At 31.6% G+C, this 19285-nt stretch overlaps 1 protein-coding gene across 7 annotated transcripts in view; it reads left to right on the top strand.

Annotated features, from left to right (window-relative positions):
• The window catches only part of LOC113041306 (signal peptide, CUB and EGF-like domain-containing protein 3), a 92787-nt gene that overhangs the window by 30766 nt on the left and 42736 nt on the right, over positions 1-19285 (top strand). For all 7 annotated transcript variants that reach the window (XR_003275377.1, XM_026199767.1, XM_026199771.1 and 4 more), the window contains exon 4: positions 8766-8900. Coding sequence is in view for 6 of the 7 variants with exons in the window: in XM_026199767.1 (XP_026055552.1) it covers positions 8766-8900 (135 nt within the window). In the remaining variant the exon portion in view is untranslated. The remainder of the gene's footprint in view (positions 1-8765; positions 8901-19285) is intronic.

The raw sequence follows: 19285 nt of genomic DNA, 5'->3' as shown, positions 1-19285 counted from the left end.
CCACGACTGAGGCCCAGAACGTGTGACTCTATCCTCCGTATCAAAACCAAGCGGTTTGTGCGGTTAACCGATAGAAGAGGGGGTGATAAATCCGTCAGATTCGGGCTGTGACTGCTGAGCACACGGTTCTGGGGGATTAATAGTATTTTCAGATCGTGTGAGCTCACGTTTTTGACATTCGGTGGCTCATATTCCCAGCCGTTCCAGGTCAGTTGAAGCAGTCTGAGGGGAATGTGTGTGTACGGTGCGTTTGTGTGGGAGATTTACATCGGGTTACAGTCTTATACTGACCTCGCCGCTTTAACTCAAAACAGATGTCCGGCGCGTCCAACAATCAGCCCAATGAAGATGTGAAATTGCTTGTGTGGGTTATGTGGGTTTTACTCGTGCAGAACACTGATATTTCAGAGCTTCGTAGATGTTTAAAGGTCCTTTCTGCCCTTTTTTTATACAAATTTTCGAATATTGAAGTTTTCTCTGGCAGAGCTCGAAGCAATATGATTGTTATCCGAATGACAACTGAATTTGAGAAACTCACATTTTGCTCTTTTTTTATTATCAAAATGTAAAATGAATGATGCAATTATTTATGTTGTCACAAAATGTGAACTTTTAAAATTGTACAATACAGTAAAAAAAAAAAAAAAAAAAAAAAACAAATTTTTTTTGGGACAATATTAATACGCTAAAGCAACTTTGGGATCATACAGGTCATTAAGGCTCATTAAAATTACTATTCAATGAATGTTACATTTAATTACTTATGAAGAGTTGATTTGCAAAAACCGAAAACTCTTTTATTTTATTTTTCAGAAATCACTTTTTTTTTGGGGGGGGCATTCCAAGTAATATCAATCTAACTGCAGTTGGGTTGTTTTGATTAAGTTATAATAATTTAAACAAATACAGGTAATTTACTTAAGTAAAGTAAACTGAAAGTATGTTTAATAATATATGAACGCAAGGCTGTCTTTTTATTTATATTTTAATTGGCATTTATCGATTTTTTGCAGATGAACTCTTCATATTTGGACAAATATTAAGTGTGTGTGTGCAAAAAAAAAGATGTAATGTAAAAGTCTAATAATATTATTAGAACTATTGAATAAATTATTATAAAGTTCGATTTGGAATAATTTATTTTATTTGTTTTTATTTCATATAAGACCAAATATATGACTTTTTTCTGACAATTCTTGTTCTTTATATGATAGCATGTTTTTTTTTTACTAATTAGTATTAAAATTATATATACTAAAAATAAACATTTCTATGAATGGAATATTCTATTACGAATAGGAATCTTAAAAATAATGTTATACAGTGAAATTAGCAATGCAATATTTTTGTATTTTACATTAGACCACATATAGCTGTATTTTTTTCCCTGAGAGTACCTTATATGTTGTTTATATAATAGCATGCTTTTCCAGTCATTATATTACAATATATATATATATATATATATGTATATATTAAATCCTGGGATTGCTCTGAATTGCTCTTGCTTCATCTTTGTTTCCGACCCATTTAGCTCAAGCCTCATGTTTAGCCGTGGATGATTTGTGTGTACCGCTGTATATCTGCTCACCCCATCCCAGACTCTCTGTTATCTCTCTTACACCCTTCACTAACTCTTTTCTAACTCTGCGTTCTGTTCTTCACAAATGAACGCATTACGCAGGTGAACTGTGGTTAAATAAACAACCCCCTTCTGCAGTATCTTCAGTCTCTCTCCTCCTCCCGAGCTCTCTTTAGGATACTAAGTCACTTTTGCTCCAAGGTTAGTGTGTTTTTTTGTTTGAAGGCTAAAAATAACAGGTTGCTTTGTTTCCATGGTGTTGTGAGTGGGAAGGAAAGTCGAAAATCTTGTGATCTATGCAGAAAAGACACTTTTGTGTGGATTTTGCTTTGGATCTTATCTTCGCTTCCCTGTAGAGCTCAGATTGTTAATGACATTTGAACTTGCTCACATTTCTGATTAGTATTCAATAAAACACTTGTATGGTACAGTACAGTATGTACTTGATTTGAGGATTTGTCTTGTTTTTTAGATTGGTAACGGTGTGATGTTGTGGAGAAAGCTGATGGATGAAGACAGTGCTGATTTTGAGTTTGTGCACAGGTTTAACATTGATTTGAACACACTTTTTTATGCATTTAAAATTAGATATTGGCATATTGAATTGCAGTTGCTCTTCTGTTCATGTATTTTAATATCTTTTTATGTTTTAGCTATCAATTGTTTATTTATTTTGTTAATATTCTTTATTAATTTAGTCAGTATTATTATTTATTAAATATTCTATTGTTAATTTACATTTATTTTGGAGAGAACAATGGGACACAAATTCATAATTGTTCATCGAATGAAAACGGGATAGTATTTGTGTATTTAATTGCAATTAATGTACGGAACAATTTACACATTATAGACTAAAAAAGAGGCATACAAGTGCAAAAGTGCACTTTAAAACTTGAACAATGTAAATTATAATAAAAATAATACTATTTTTAATTATAATATATAAATTGCATTTATATATATTTGCATATTTCTATATTTTAATAATATGCAACTTTGTGTGTATGTATGTAAATATATACACAAACACAAAGCATATTATAGATAGATAGATAGATAGATAGATAGATAGATAGATAGATAGATAGATAGATAGATGGATGGATGGATGGATGGATGGATGGATAGATGGATGGATAGATGGATGGATAGATAGATGGATAGATGGATGGATAGATAGATGTGCTAAAATAACATTCTCCAAAGTATCTTAAATAGAAATCCATTAAAAAAAGTAATGCTGGAAGATTGAGAAGTAACCTCATAATCTCATCTTGAACAGTGAGTCACAGAGAAAGGAAAGAGAGAGAAAAGGGAAGGAATAAAGGATGAGGAATGAGAGGAGGAAAGAGAGAGAGAGAGAGAAGAGAGAGAGAGAAAGAGAGAGACAGACAGAGAGAGAGAGAGAGGGAGAGGTAATTCTTCAGCACAGGAATCCTCTCTGGAGGTTTTTTTAAGAAATGTTTTAAGTGCAAATAGTATGAGCTCTGCTCCGGGTTTCACCAGAATCCTGTTCCTTTTCCAAATATTTGCTTTGGACGCGAGCCGCGATCTGCACAGAACACATGTCACTGACGCCGTCCGCTGACCGGCACAGCTTCACCAAACTCAGCGGCGGCAGGAAACCATGGGTTTGTTTATGCTGCGGGAGCAAGGTGTTTGGGGTTTGAAGCGTGAGGCTCTCGCACAATCACAGATACTAAAGCAAGCTCTGTGCAAACAGACGGCTGTTACCATAAATGCTTTCCAAACGCTTAGAGCCGACTGAAACATTACGTAGCATAGATAGAGTTCAGAAATCTGTCAATACACAATTTATAATACAATGCAAGTGCATATTTTGTTTTCCACATTGGTAAATTGTTGTAAAATTGTCATCTGTGTTCTTTCATGTCAGCTACTGATTTTGTAGAGCATATTTGTTGCCTTAAAAAATAATAACTGAACAGATTTCCTGACACATTAATCTGATGGGACCCCACCAGCATTATTTTAGTGCTACAACAATAAAACCGCACATTATGACATGCATTTTTCCTTTTGTACTTGGAATACATGGAATACATTTCAGGCCTTTGTAACTCTGCTACATTCTGTAGCCACACCCACATGACATCTGATTGGCTCAGAATCCTACACTGCACATATTAAATACCCAGCATTTTATTTTATTTTACTTTATTTATTAAAATATTTAGACCATTTGAAATTTTTAATTCAATTTATTACTAATTAATTACTTAATTGTTGTTTAATTCATGTTTATTTATTTACTATTTATAAAGATGATGATGATTATGATGTTGATTTTATTGCTTCTTATTTCAGTGAATGTATTTATTTGATACATTTATTTATTTGTTATTTTATTAATAACAAATCATTTAAAAGGAAATAATTAGCTCTGATGGTTGAAATGCTCAAACAAATTAATTACATGATATCCTTTTTAATTAATCTATTAATAATTTGTTCATTTGGTATTTATTATGATTTGTTATTAATTTTATATAAATTTATTAGTAGTAGTAGTAGTAGTCATTTGAATTTATTGCATAATTTAATGTATTTATTCACCAGATACACACACACGCACAAATACATACATATTGATATACATCTTGCTCCTCCCTAAAATTCAGTGCTGACGATTTACTGATAAAATTTCCTGTTATGACAATGCACTTTCTTTGCATGCTTGCAATGGAATACATTTCAGGCCTTTGTAATTTTTTACATGTTTGGTAGCCACGCCCAGAATAACATTTGATTAGTTCAGAATCCTGCATGCTTAGATTAACTTTGTCATTTTGTACGGTATTTTCACTTTCTGCAAGGACAGAATTTGATGCTGATAACTTCATGTCACAGTTGTTAAATGGTGGGAATGTGAGTCTGTCTTGTGTGTGTGTGTGTGTGTGTGTGTGTGAGAGAGAGAGAGAGCAGGAGAGAGAGAGAGAGTGAACATGGGTGCTGGGAAATGGTTATATTCCCCCCTCGGCTCGGCTGAAAATGTCCTAGATTGGAAACTTTATCCCAAGGCCTCAGTGCATTGGACAAATAGACAGAAAATGAGTTTCGCATGAGGGTTTATTAAGCGTGAGCTTGTGTATACAGCAGGCTGACTCTAATGAGACGTATCTGAGAGAGAGATCAGGTTGCAGTCTCATCCTCAGAGAAGTAGACAACACACAGAAATGTCTCGAATGAGAACAAACATTCACACGTTTGTCAGTTTGACGGCTTGTGCCCTCATAGGACAGAGTTTTAGTGGTAAGTGGGTTAAACTCGACTCAACACCTGCTGTCATTGATACTAAAGTCTCTCATGCGTTAAACAGAGACAGACAGACATAAACTATAATATGTTTGTTTGTTTTTTGTTTATATTAAGTATTATTATTATTGAATTCATTATTTTTTTATTTATTGGAATAGATCGGCAGAATAAACTTTTGAGAAACAAATTAATATCAGTATTTATAATATTAAAATAATGTTATATTGTATTGTATTACATTTATTTATTATTTGTCTATTATCTTCAAAAAAACAAATTCAATGCAATACTGTACATTCAGTTTATAATTGTGTAAACAGTCATTTACAACAACAACAAAAATTATAAATAAATAACATTGTAACTATAGTTTCCCAAAACACTATATACAGATACTGTTACCAGAATAAGACACCTATAGCCTAGTATTATCCACCAAAGTCATCGGAAAATAAAACAAAATCAAAGGAGGATTCAGCAGAGTCTGACATTATTTAAAGAATATCCAGGATTAATGTATTATGATTTTACAGTAGTAACTCAATATAATATTTTGGTGATATCATAGTAACCACAGTACAGTTTTAAAATAGGCTTAAAATCTGCATCAATCAAAGACAGACTAATCTCTGAATATAAGCAAATAATTCAGACGTCATGTTTATTTAGGATCAGTCTGAGTTCAGGAAAGGCCCTGATGTCACTTAACAGCATACTGCAGGTTAAAATGTATTGGCTTTTAATCAGCCGTTGAACGATCAGTTTGTGTAACGATCCATAAATCCCAAAAGACGATGAGTCTATCAACACAAGCGGCTTTGTTTATCTATCACAGTCAGACTTTGCATTGACTATTTTACTTTTTTTTAAATACTGAACTAATGATATGTTCTGTCCCCTAACCCTCATGCAATGCTCTCTGCATTTTAAGACAATCCTTAGTATGTTTATTAAGCTGTTTCATTGCAAAGCAGAGTTGCCAACAACATCAACACCAACTGAGCTGATGCAAGTTCTCACAAGCAGGTCCACAGTAATTGTAAGCCAGAGCGTACAAAGACAAAACTCACACAGACTGGCAGAATGAGAAACTGCATGAAATCTACAGTATGTGCTGATTAATGATCTAACAGCGTCTGTTTCTGAGGCGAGTCACATATCAACATCACGAATGGACATCAGAGCTGTGATATGAGCAAAAACATGAGAAATGTAGCTGTGGACTGTTTAGACTGAGGAAGAAAACAAACAGCGGGAGCGGGATGTTCAGATTCATGAGATTATGCCCTAAAATTAGGTTTTTATTAAGATTTGAGCACAAAAGTGACAATTTTTCACTCTACCTTCTATATGCAAATGATTGGCTGCTCCTTTTGCATGGGAAAAGATTAACAACACAATCAAATTTGTAGTTGTGATGATTTCTGAACAAGCAATATTTACAGTTTTGTTTCAATAAATGCTTTTAATTGTTATAATTTAAATATTAGTTATAATGTAAAGTTATGTTTTGCGTAAGAAATTCATATTTTTATACACCAAGGATACATTACATTGAACAAAAGTGGCAATGTTACAAATTAATTTCTATTCCATATAAATACTGTTCTTTTGAAGTTTCTTGTGTTGAAAAAATATTGATACAACAAATAAAAAAAAACCTGTTACACCACCGTGGTACTCAATGCACTTTTTCTATTTTGTAAAAAAAAAATGTTTTATCATCAATCAAGTTACGGTTAAACTTAAAAGACTTAACAATGTGTGTACATTATGGAGCGCATCAGAAAGGTGTGCAATTACAGTATATTTATTAAATTTTTTACAAATATATATAAACAACATTACAACATTTACCTTGAATTGCGAGATGTAAAGTCAGAATCGCAAAACATAGTCAGAATTGTGAGATGTAAAGACAAAATTTTTATATAAAGTCATAATTGTTAGATATAAAGACTAAATTATAAGAAAGTCAGAATTGTTTGACATAAGACTAAATTATAAAGTAAAGTCAGAATTGTTAGACATAAAGTCAGAATTGTTAGAAGTAAAGTCAGAATTGTTAGATGTAAAGTCAGAAATGAGAGACTTAAGTTCAGAATTGTTAGATGTAAAGTCACAATTGTTAAATGTAAAGTCAAAATTGTTTGATATAAAGTCAGAAATGAGAGATGTAAAGTCAGAACTGTAAACGTAAAGTCAGAATTGTTAGATGTAAAGTCAGAATTGAGAGACCTTAAGTCAGAATTGTTATATGTAAAGTCAGAGTTGTCATATGTAAAGTCAGAATTGTTAGATGTAAAGTCAGAATTGTGAGATGTAAAGACAAAATTGAGAGACCTAAAGTCAGTATTGTTAGATGTGGTCAGGAATGAGAGATGTAAAGTCAGAAGTGTTAGATGTAAAGTCAGAATTGTTAGATGTAAAGTCAGAACTGTTATAAGTAAAGTCAGAAATTGTAGATGTAAAGTCATAAGTGTTAGATGTAAAGTTAGAAGTGTTAGATGTAAAGTCAGAACTGTTATATGTAAAGTCAGAAATTTTTGATGTAAAGTCAGAAGTGTTAGATGTAAAGTCAGAATTGTTAGATGGAAAGTCAATTTTTAAATGTAAAGTCATAAGTGTTAGATGTAAAGTCAGAATTGTTAGAAGTAAAGACAGAATTGAGAGACCTAAAGTCAGTATTGTTATATGTAAAGTCAGAAGTGATAGATGTAAAGTCAGAAGTATTAGATGTAAAGTCAGAATTGTTAGATGTAAAGTCAAAATTGTAAATATAAAGTCAGAATTGTAATATGTAAAGTCAGAAGTGTTAGATGTAAAGTCAGAATTCTTAGAAGTAAAGACAGAATTGAGAGACCTAGAGTCAGAATTGTTAGATGTAAAGTCAGAAGTGATAGATGTAAAGTCAGAAGTATTAGATGTAAAGTCAGTATTGTTAGATGTAAAGTCAAAATTGTAAATATAAAGTCAGAATTGTAATATGTAAAGTCAGAAGTGTTAGATGTAAAGTCAGAATTCTTAGAAGTAAAGACAGAATTGAGAGACCTAGAGTCAGAATTGTTAGAAGTAAAGTCATAAGTGTTAGATGTAAGTCAAAAGTGTTAGATGTAAAGTCAAAAGTGTTAGATGTAAAGTCAGAATTGTTAGATGTAAAGACAGAATTGAGAGACCTAGAGTCAGAATTGTTAAGAAGTAAAGACAGAATTGAGAGACCTAAAGTCAGAATTGTTTATATGTAAAGTCAGAAATGTTAGATGTAAAGTCAGAATTGTTAGAAGTAAAGTCAGAATTGTTAGAAGTAAAGTCAGAATTGAGAGACCTAAAGTCAGAAGTGTTCGATGTAAAGTCAGAATTGTTATATGTAAAGTCAGAATTGTTATATGTAAAGTCAGAATTGTTAGATGTAAAGTCAGAATTGAGAGACCTAAAGTCAGAATTGTTAGACGTAAAGTCAGAATTGTAAACATAATATCAGAATTGCTAGATGTAAAGTCAGAATTGTAAACATAATATCAGAATTGCTAGATGTAAAGTCAGAATTGTAAACATAATATCAGAATTGCTAGATGTAAAGTCAGAATTGTAAACATAATATCAGAATTGCTAGATGTAAAATCAGAATTGTTAGATGTAAAGTCAGAAATGTGAGAAGTGATTTGAATTGCGAGATGTAAGATATAAATTGCGGAATTGCGAGATGTAAGATATAAAGTCTAAATTAAAATATATAATCAAAATGCAAGTCATTGGGCCCTATTTTAACAATCTACTTGCAAAGTGTAAAGCGCACGGTGTAGGTGCACTCAGGGCGTGTCCTTTTGCTATTTTAACGAGGGAAAAACAATGGCAATATGGCAATATTTTTTACTCATCTGTTTATTTGTGTCTCCATCAGATGTTGACGAGTGCGCAGAAGGAAACGGCGGATGTCAGCAGGTCTGTGTTAACATGATGGGGAGTTACGAATGTCGGTGCCGCGACGGATTTCTCCTGTCCGACAACCAGCACACCTGCATCCAGAGACCCAAATGTGAGAGCCTGATCACTACACACCACTAACACACTACTCTTACTCTCTGCAGGATGTAGTATGTATACTGAGCATGCTGGACACAGTACGTGGATTTTGAATGACATAACAGATTTGTTTACAGTGCAGTATAATTCAGAGAATGTGGAATGTGCCCAACTTTATGAGTGATCTGGAAAGTGTTTAACATCTCTATTTTGATTAATTGATTGGAATATGTAAACTCCAGACCTTAACTTTTATATTATAATTTTACATTTAAAAACAATTTAATATGCCAATGTACAACAACTATTTAATTAGCACTATTAAATGACTGGATTCCAGTCATATTCAATGTAACGAGGTCATGTGACACAACCAGTGTAATTATAATATTTTTTATTTTTTTTAGGGTATTTATTAACATTTTGAGTCAACTTTTATTTTTATGGAAGTTTAACTTTTTCTAATTCTAACGTTTTCATTTTTATGTTTTGTCCTATTTATTATATATTTTTTATATACATATCCAACTTAATTTTTATTTAGGTTTAAGTAATTTTAGAACTTAAAATTACTTTACTTACACTATTAAATATTTGATTGATGATTGATTGATTGATTTGGAAATATGAGATTAATTTTAACTTTTTTTTTAATTAAAGCTTTTTAGGTAATATTAACAACACTGTTGATGACAATATGAAATGCTTTTGTTTTACTTTTGATTATAAGTCTTTATACAGTACATGCTGCATAGGATTCAGTTAATAATAGGAACATATTTCATTCTGAAAGCAGCCGTTATTTTTATGCCGTTTACATCATGATTTAACAATGTCAGCAGTAAAGTGGCGTTCTTCTCAAAGCCCAATCTCAGGAGATGCTTTTGGCCGGCTGAACTCGTCAGTGTTTGCGTTTCATAAGCACACTGTTATTTGAGTCGTGGATCGTATGTTTCAAACACTGCCCCTCTGATTCAAGGCCTTTATTGTTTCTATTCCGTTGGAAAGAGTTTGATAAATACCATCGTAATCCCTCATATTTCATGTTAATATTAGTTTTATTGCTGCCAGATTAAAACCTCTTGGACGGAGAGGTTCAGGCAGCATAAATCCTCAAACGCTTCGATGTGGAAACGCTGTACACTTCTGTTGTGATCGGCTGCAGATCTGTTTGCCATTACGTTATTGTTGCAGCACAATGTGCTTCAGATATCTGTGGTTTAGGAAGAGACGATGTTGGACAAACCGACAGTGAGAGTGACGTAAATCATCGTCCCAGTGCGGATAGCATGTGTAAACGACAACACATGAGATGAGAGGATTTCGGGATTTATTTCGCATTGAAGCAGGGTTTTCCAAACTAGGGCTGGCGAGTTCATAATTGGTGCTCATTCAAAGATATAGTGTCAAAAAGAATTTAAAAGCACCATCATCTCAATTAGATTTTACTATGACATCAAATTGATTCCTATTTGCTTTTGGTCTATTTGTGCACAAGTTTGTTGGTATTTGGCAACATCTAATTATTTTATGATGGGGTTCCTTTAGTCTAATAATGAATTAAATCATAAAAATGTAACATTAAAATTATTTTACCATAAACATGCAATTTTGTTGTTTTAATGTATTAACTATTAATATTACTTAATTAATATGATTATTACTGAATTTTTTATACAATTTAATATTATTTTGTGTATAATATTAATAAAAAAAACTTTAAACTGTTGTGCCCAATAACATTAGTAAATATTATTAATGAAATATGAACTTATATATTAATATTACTTCATTTTAATACTATTTAATATTATTATTTTACATTTCTGATATATTAATAAAAAACTTTAAACTGTTTCATGGCCATTGGCCAACATTAGTGAACTGTAAAACATGTTTTTAATAAAAAAAAATAATAAATGTTAAAAGCAGTGTTGATTTTAAATTGTATTAAAATGAAATTATATTTAAAAGTAAAAATATGTAATTTTTAGTAATATTAAAACTTATAAACCATACTTCATTTTAAAACAATTTATAAATGAACATTGCTTTTATAAATTTTTTTAATATTATTGTATTATTTTTTTATTGTATTATTTTAAACTGTTAAAGGAAACCAAGCAAATAAATAAATCTATCAAAATAAAACTTACTAAAATTATTAATGATTATTGTTTTAATTGTTTAACTGTGTGTCATGAGACCATTTACCAACATTAGATATTAAATTATATCTAATATTAATGCAAAATTAATTTAATATGATTTAATTTAATGTTAATATAGTATTTAATACTATTTTAAGTTGTCTTTTTAATTAAAATTTTAGTTCATTTTGAGCAAATTTGCCTTTATTTTTATATTTATTATAAATATTTTTAGGTTTTTTATTTATATTTATATTTCAGTTTGAGTAATTTGATATTATTTAGACTAAACTAATTTAAGTTAGTTTGTTTATAGTTTCTTTTAACGTTTAAGTTTATTATCTGATATTTTTTTATAGTGTTTGTCCTTGACTGCTAGTTCAAATTCATAATACAAACAATATATATATATATATTTTTAAACAATTGTTTACCTGTGTGTCATAGAAAAAAAAAATTACAGAGCTGTGTACATGTAAATGTGTTTTTTAAAGGATTAAAATATTAATATTTTTGAATACTAATATATTCAATAAATATTATAATTATTTTTATAATTATTTTTAACAAATGTAAATGTTTTAACACTATAATTCCTGCATAAATGTTTGTTTAATTCAAATATATTTTCATTAATTGGTGAATGCTTTAACCTCAGATGTTGGATGGAGAGGTACTGATTTGATATAAATCCATGTCTAGTTTCTCGTTCAAGCTCGTCAGTTGCTTGTTTGTTTTGCCTAGTCACTGTCTGCTTGCCTAGACACTCTCAGATAGACGTGAAGCAGGAGGAAGTCGAGTGGTTTTCTGTCCCAGGCTGAGCACTGTTTTCATGGGAAGCGCTTTCTAATCAGACAGACTAGTTGTGTCACGGACAGCAGGGAAATGCATCCTGGGGTCAAAGGTCATGCGTCCAATCAAACACTGCAGCACTGACTCATCTGAACTCCACCTTCTGACTCACGTCTTGCTCAGCATCCACTGCAAACTCACAAAATACTGCAGAAGTAAAGCTTCTGTTGGGTTGATTTTAATTCCCATCGTTTTTTTATTTGTTGGAAATATTTGTGACAGTCTTCTCAAAGCATTTTCTCATTTAGGGTTGTGAGTTTGATTACTTGATGTACAGTATTTTGTACTAGTATCAGAGGGCATTTGCGTTTATATTTATGACATTTATGCATTTGCTAAAACGAGGCATTTTCTCTGTTGATGTGCGTGGAGTTTCACTGGGAAGCAATCCCATAATAATTACTACTGTTTTTAATTCTTTACCTGCGTGTCATGTGAAAAATCAACCAACGTTAGAGAACTGCAACGTGCAAATAAGTTGTTAAATGATTGAAATATTAATATTATTGAATGTTAAAATATCAGGAATATTATATATTTAATATTATTGTTATTTTTATTTATTTATATTAATCAAAACTAATATTTGAATATTAGTATGATATTAATAAACAACATTTAATTGCAACCTAAATATTGACTGTTTGTTTTTTATTTGTTACTTTAATTCCTAATATATTAATATTTATTTATTACAATTATTTATATATATATTAATTACTGACCTGCATTAGAGGACTATTTAAATGCAAACCTGTTGTTAAATTATTATTATTATTATTGAATATAACCTTTTTTAGATATTAATATTACTTAATAATGCTAACATTTATATATTCGTAAAATATTAATATCAGTTAAAACTATTAACTATTAAATATTAACATTTAATAATAATATTTAAACACAAACTAATTCCTACATAATTTTACTTTAATAAAGAATGTATACTGTTTGAAAGAACACTAGCACACTAATGTAAAATGCTATATTTTATGTTATTTTTTTAAAATATAATAAACAATATGAATTAAAATTAATAATAATTTGTGAGAATATAAATGTTATATATATTTGTTTGTCTGTTTGTTATATGTGAGAAGCATTTATTTTTTTTGTCGTTTTTTACGTTGAATTAAAAGTCTAGTTAGGCTCAACATGTGCCCTTCATCAGTCTGTTCCCAGAGTCTGAGCTGAACAAGGGTTATGTGTAGTGTGTAGTGATGACTAGTGTCACAGTCTGATGGGTTGAGCTAGTAATGCATCACAGTCTAATGTGCTTCCCGTTTCCCCCACTTTCTCACACCTGCACAGTACACATAGCTTTTAAAGTTCATGAATGTCAGCCCATGTGTTTTGTGTTGCAGCACTCTGACAAATGTTTACCTAGTAATAAAAGACTGTTTCCTTCGTCTGAAAGTGTCGTTTGTTTGAGACTCAGGTGACTTACATGGGTATGAACACACACACACACACACACACACACACACACACACTTGACTGCTGTTTAGTGGTTGTGTTTCGTAGCAGGAATGACATTTTGTGCTCAATTTATGCTTTTTTGGAGATTCCATGTTAATGTTAAGTAACATATTTACACACTGGTTAAAATGTCTGTGCATTTTCAATATGAAACAGCATTTGTGGCATATTTAACTTCTGTAATGTGATTTTTTATATATATATATATATATATATTATATATATATAAACTATATTCATTGGTGTTTTGAATGGAGAGGAGAGGACAGGGCTCTCAAATAGTGATGCATTATTAGTCCTGAATCAATTGAACTACACAAAAGATCCTTGTGTCTCGTCGAGAGATGTTCTTTCACCTTTATAAGTAATAAGATTTATGATTTTCACCTAATGGATATTTAACCCAACGGACTTGCATTGGGCCATAAAATAATTACATTTTGACAAAAAATATCTGGTCTTACTGTCCGCAATTTCTGGCTTGAAATGAGAAGGGACAATTAATGCAAAACAAATAACTAGTTTTATTTCATGTTGATGATTCAAGCAATTGTATTTTTTGTAGTAATAATAAATATTATTATCATTATTATTACTGTTATTATTATTATTACAATTAATAAATACGTTCAGTTTAAAAATCAACATAATATTTAACATACATTTTATTATTGTCATTTATTATAATTACATAATTTATATTACATAATCTTAATTAGCAAATTTTCTATATATATATATATATATATATATATATATATATATATATATATATATATATATATATATATATATATATATATATATATATATATATATATATATATATAATATTAATAATTTGCATATTTTCACATTTTCAGCTTCAAATACATTTAAATTATGACATTGATTTCCAACAATAATGATAATTTAGTTTGAATGTCTATAGTGTTGCTTTCTTTTTTCATAGTTTATTCGTTTTCAGTAAATAGTGAAAGTGCACTACAATTTCTTTTTAATTTTAATAATTATAGTAATAAAATTATTTATAATTATAATAATACTTTTAGTAATTATTTTATTACTTATACTACTTATTTATTTATGTTGCTCTTATTTATTTTATATTTATATTTATTTATTTATTTTATATATACAATTTTATTTATTATATTATTCATAAAAAATATTTGTATATTAAAAAAATTATTATATATATATATATATATATATATATATATATATATATATATATATAAAATAAGTCAGGATTTTTTCCAAAGTCAGTTAAAAATATAATTGTGATATCACTATAAACCAAAATTTTGGGCATGTTCAAGCATGTCTGATATGCATGTGCAATGTTAATACACACATCCAATTTGATAGAAACCCCGGAGAGCTCTTGCAAAGAAAAAACTTGTCTAATGATGTCATTCCAATCGCAAGTATCCCAGCGACTCAGACTGGAGTTCACATCATCACGAAACCACGCGAGGACCGTTTCTGGAACGCATTCTGTACATAAATAAATGCATAATTGCTCGGCATCAAAGGTGCTCGTCACATGCAATTACAGCATTTCCAGGATTGTGTGCTGAAGCCCTGCACTGACCTGAACCTCAGTCCAGCCGCTGGAAACCTAAGACTGTTCACGTTCAGCTCCATCCCTGAGGTGTCAAACATCAGATGCTCAGCCTCATCAGACTGAAAGAGCCGTCGCTGTGGGCTGGAAAGATGAGCAGACGCGGCTCTGCCAAAGCTGAGATGCTTTTGATTAAATGCAATTCTATAACGGAGTCTAATCAAACCGAAATGCAAATGAAATATCTGTTTTCTCCTTGGCCTTGTAGAATCAGATCTGGTGGTGTATTTGTGGACCGAACATAATTTGTGCTGTCTGGATAGATTACACTCATCTGAATGTTGTCCGCTCTGTTTCCACTCTTGGCGTTTGTATCAACTTGTTCAGTTGTAAATGCTTGGTTAGAATTGTTTAATTGTCTCGTGGCCTTAAAGCCTGTGGTTCGTGCGCAGATTTTGACCTACGTTCACCTTTTCTGCCAGATTACAACATTTGTTGAGACGAGTGCTTTTGAGCATTTTGCGAATTAACATATTTGTGAAATAAGTTCACTAATTTGTCATTTAGCATAAAACACATGTTCTGCGTTAGCAAAACTTCTCTTCTTTTTTGACAAATGCTCAGTGTAATGAGCTGTTTTTGCTGGTTGTCAACCACAAGTTTTTAGTTTCGAGTATTTCTTTCAGTCAAACATATCTGAACATGTTTAAATGGAGTTTAAAACCCTTGTTTGTGTGATAATGATGCTGATGATTATTATAATTATCATATTTTTTGGCAATTTTTTTCATATTTTATATTTTATCTCATTTGATCAAAAAATATTGTTGTTAAAAGAGTAATAATAATAATATTTAAACACAATATAATACTTAATATAATGTTTATTTTAAAACCTGTCCTTATATATTTTTTATTTTTTTAATATATTATTTTTAATTATTTCTTATTGCTGTATTTTTTTTTGTAATTTCTTTTTCATATTTTATGTTTTATTTCATTATTTTATTTTATACAATTATTTATATTATATAATATCATTGGAGATTATAGATAGATAGATAGATAGATAGATAGATAGATAGATAGATAGATGGATGGATGGATGGATGGATGGATGGATGGATGGATGGATGGATAGATAGATAGAAGACGGATGGATGGATAGAAGATAGATGGATGGATGGATGGATAGATAGATAGAAGACAGATGGATGGATGGATAGATAGATAGAAGACAGATGGATGGATGGATGGATAGATAGATAGAAGACAGATGGATGGATGGATAGAAGATAGATGGATGGATGGATGGATGGATGGATGGATAGATAGATGGATGGATAGAAGATAGATGGATAGATAGATAGATAGATAGATAGATAGATAGATAGATAGATAGATAGATAGATAGATGGATGGATGGATGGATGGATGGATGGATAGATAGATAGATAGAAGACAGATGGATGGATAGAAGATAGATGGATAGATAGATGGATGGATGGATGGATGGATGGATGGATAGATAGATAGAAGATAGATAGATAGATAGATAGATAGATAGATAGATAGATAGATAGATAGATAGAAGACAGATGGATGGATGGATAGAAGATAGATGGATGGATGGATGGATAGATAGATAGATAGAAGATAGATAGATGGATAGATAGATAGATGGATGGATGGATAGATAGATAGATAGATAGATAGATAGATAGATAGATAGATAGATAGATAGATAGATAGATAGATAGATAGATAGATAGATAGATAGATAGAAGACAGATGGATGGATGCATAGAAGATAGATGGATGGATGGATGGATAGATAGATAGATAGATAGAAGATAGATAGATGGATAGATAGATAGATAGATAGATGGATGGATGGATGGATGGATGGATGGATAGAAGATAGATAGATGGATGGATGGATGGATAGATAAAACAATAAAAAATGCAAATTATATTATACATTTTTTAATAATAATGATAATGTTTCATATATAACAGTTTATATGAAGTATATTATTATTACTATAACAAATAACACCAATAACAGTTTTACTATTTCTTACAATAATTTTGATAATAGAATTTAAAGGTTGATCTTGACACATGCCGTCAAAACTACAGTATTTATGTAAAAATTGCTGAATGAGCTCTAATATTGTTTATGATATCTTATATTAGAGAGTAGTTTTGTTGATGAAACCGGTTCCTCTAATGCTTTATAAAGTCCCAGGGAAGCACACGGTCTCTGTTCTTGGAGATCGCAGTAGACTGACCTTAATATAGCAGAGCACTCCATAAATCACATTTGATATGCTTCAGGAGCAAGTGTTGGCTTTAATTGTTCTCAGGTAGCAGTATTTACTTCAAGAGTTAACCAGTGAAGTGAACAGAGGCGGCAGCGGCGATATCTTAGATTTATTTGCTCTTTTCTTTGTGTTCTAGCTGCATAATAGGTCAATCAGACATGAAACATTTTCTGTGCCGTCGAGCGTACGTTTGATATGGCCTTTTATGTTTGATTGAAAACACAACGGAGTTACACAACACACACAGAACGCTCCGCAGGTTTGCTGCTTGTCTTGTGGGAAAGAGCACGTCAGTAAACAAAGACTGTATGGTTCATGGGACGTGAGAGGAGAGTGTTTACACATCAGCCAACGACCAATCAGTGCGGCTTTTCACTGCGCCAACTCTTCCAGAAAGGTGCTAAAAACATGAAGATTACTTGTAAATACAAGGACGTCAGATAGCATCCTTCATGTCAGTTCACTGTTATTGTTGGCAAGCCGATCTGAGAGCGGATTCCTGAAGAAAAAACTTTGATATTACTGTGGGGTTTTTTGCCTTTGCTTTTTATGAAAAAAAGACATGCCTTAGGCGCCTGGTAAAATATTGCAGAGAGTTTCCAAAGGGAAAAACCAAGCTGCTCTGAGATCAGTGAAAAGAAAGGGCATGCATTATTTGTTGAAAAATTATGTATTTTGGATAATATGATGTATGATATCTACCAGTCAGAGCCATTTAACACATTATGGTATCTGTTCACTAGATTTCCTTTCAAATTTCATTAGTCACTCCTGTTTTGCACTTGCTCACCAGTGGATGTGAATGGGTGCCGTCAGAACGAGAGTTCAAACAGCTGATAAAAACATCAGAGTTACATCTACAAGTAATCCACACCACTCCAGTCCGTCAGTCCATGCCTTGTGAAGCCAAAAGCTGTGTGTTTGTAAGAAATGTGTTAAACTGATGATTATCTATTATAGAATGCAATATTTTGGATAGAGGACTCATAGATGGAAGCAACAGTTTGAAGATAAAATGCCTTAATGATGGGTTTGTTTCTTAGAAACACACAGCTTTTCACTTCTTAAGATGGTATATTAAGATGATAATTGATTGGAGCGGTGTGAATTATTGTGATTAGTTGTTTTGTCTCTCATTCTGACGGCACCCATTCACATGCATTGGTGAGCAAGTGATGGAACGCTACATTTATAGAAATCTGATGAAGAAATACACTCCTCTATATCTTGGATGAGCGGAGGGTCAGCAAATGTTCATTTTTTCCCCTTAAGTAGAATAAATGAAAGAGAACGCGGTGCTTGCTTAAAAGTTGCATGTCAGAATTCTGGCAAGACACAAAAATAGACGAGATTTCTGCGTTTTTGCTTTATGATTTTTGCACATCTACTGTGGTTTAATATGGTAAATGTGCTATCCTGAAAAACAATGTCAGGCCTAAGTTCAGTGTTCTTCCATTTCAACCGTTAACGTTTGATGTGTCATTTAATTATCTTTGTTCTTCAAGACTTTAAGTCTTATAATTACGGTAATTCAATCATGACAGCATTTGAGAGTTTTTAATGTTCTTTAATTGGAGCGAGTGCATTAAGATCGTTTGATCTGAGAAAATTGAATTAAATGCTGTTTTTAGTGCTCCACCGCTAATTCCTCTTCCCTTCGTCTCTGGCCGGCTCTCACTGAAGTGTCTCGGTGTATTTCGCCGTGTAGACGGGTTTAACAGGCTTGTGTTTGTTTTAACAGGCCGGGGGTGATAGCGCAGACCCTAATCGCCCACTTTTTCATTCCCTTCAGATGGCTTTCCCATCGTTTTTCCGAACGCATGTGTGAATTTCTTCCTATTTCCGATCATTCAGCTCCATTTTTTCTTAAGCCGGGAGTCTCAGGAGAGATTAGAATAACGCTCGTAATGATAAAAACGGCAGGGAGTTACGGGCCGGCCTCAGAGGGTGGGCTGCACCTCGGCCTGGAAAAAAAGGCTCATTGTATCAGCACTTGAGCAGTTTACTGCTCTTTTGGGTC

Source organism: Carassius auratus, chromosome 23 (assembly GCF_003368295.1).
Source record: "Carassius auratus strain Wakin chromosome 23, ASM336829v1, whole genome shotgun sequence".
NCBI lineage: Eukaryota > Metazoa > Chordata > Actinopteri > Cypriniformes > Cyprinidae > Carassius > Carassius auratus.
The sequence above is the reverse complement of the archived record's forward strand: the minus strand, read 5'-3'. Positions and strand labels throughout refer to the sequence as shown.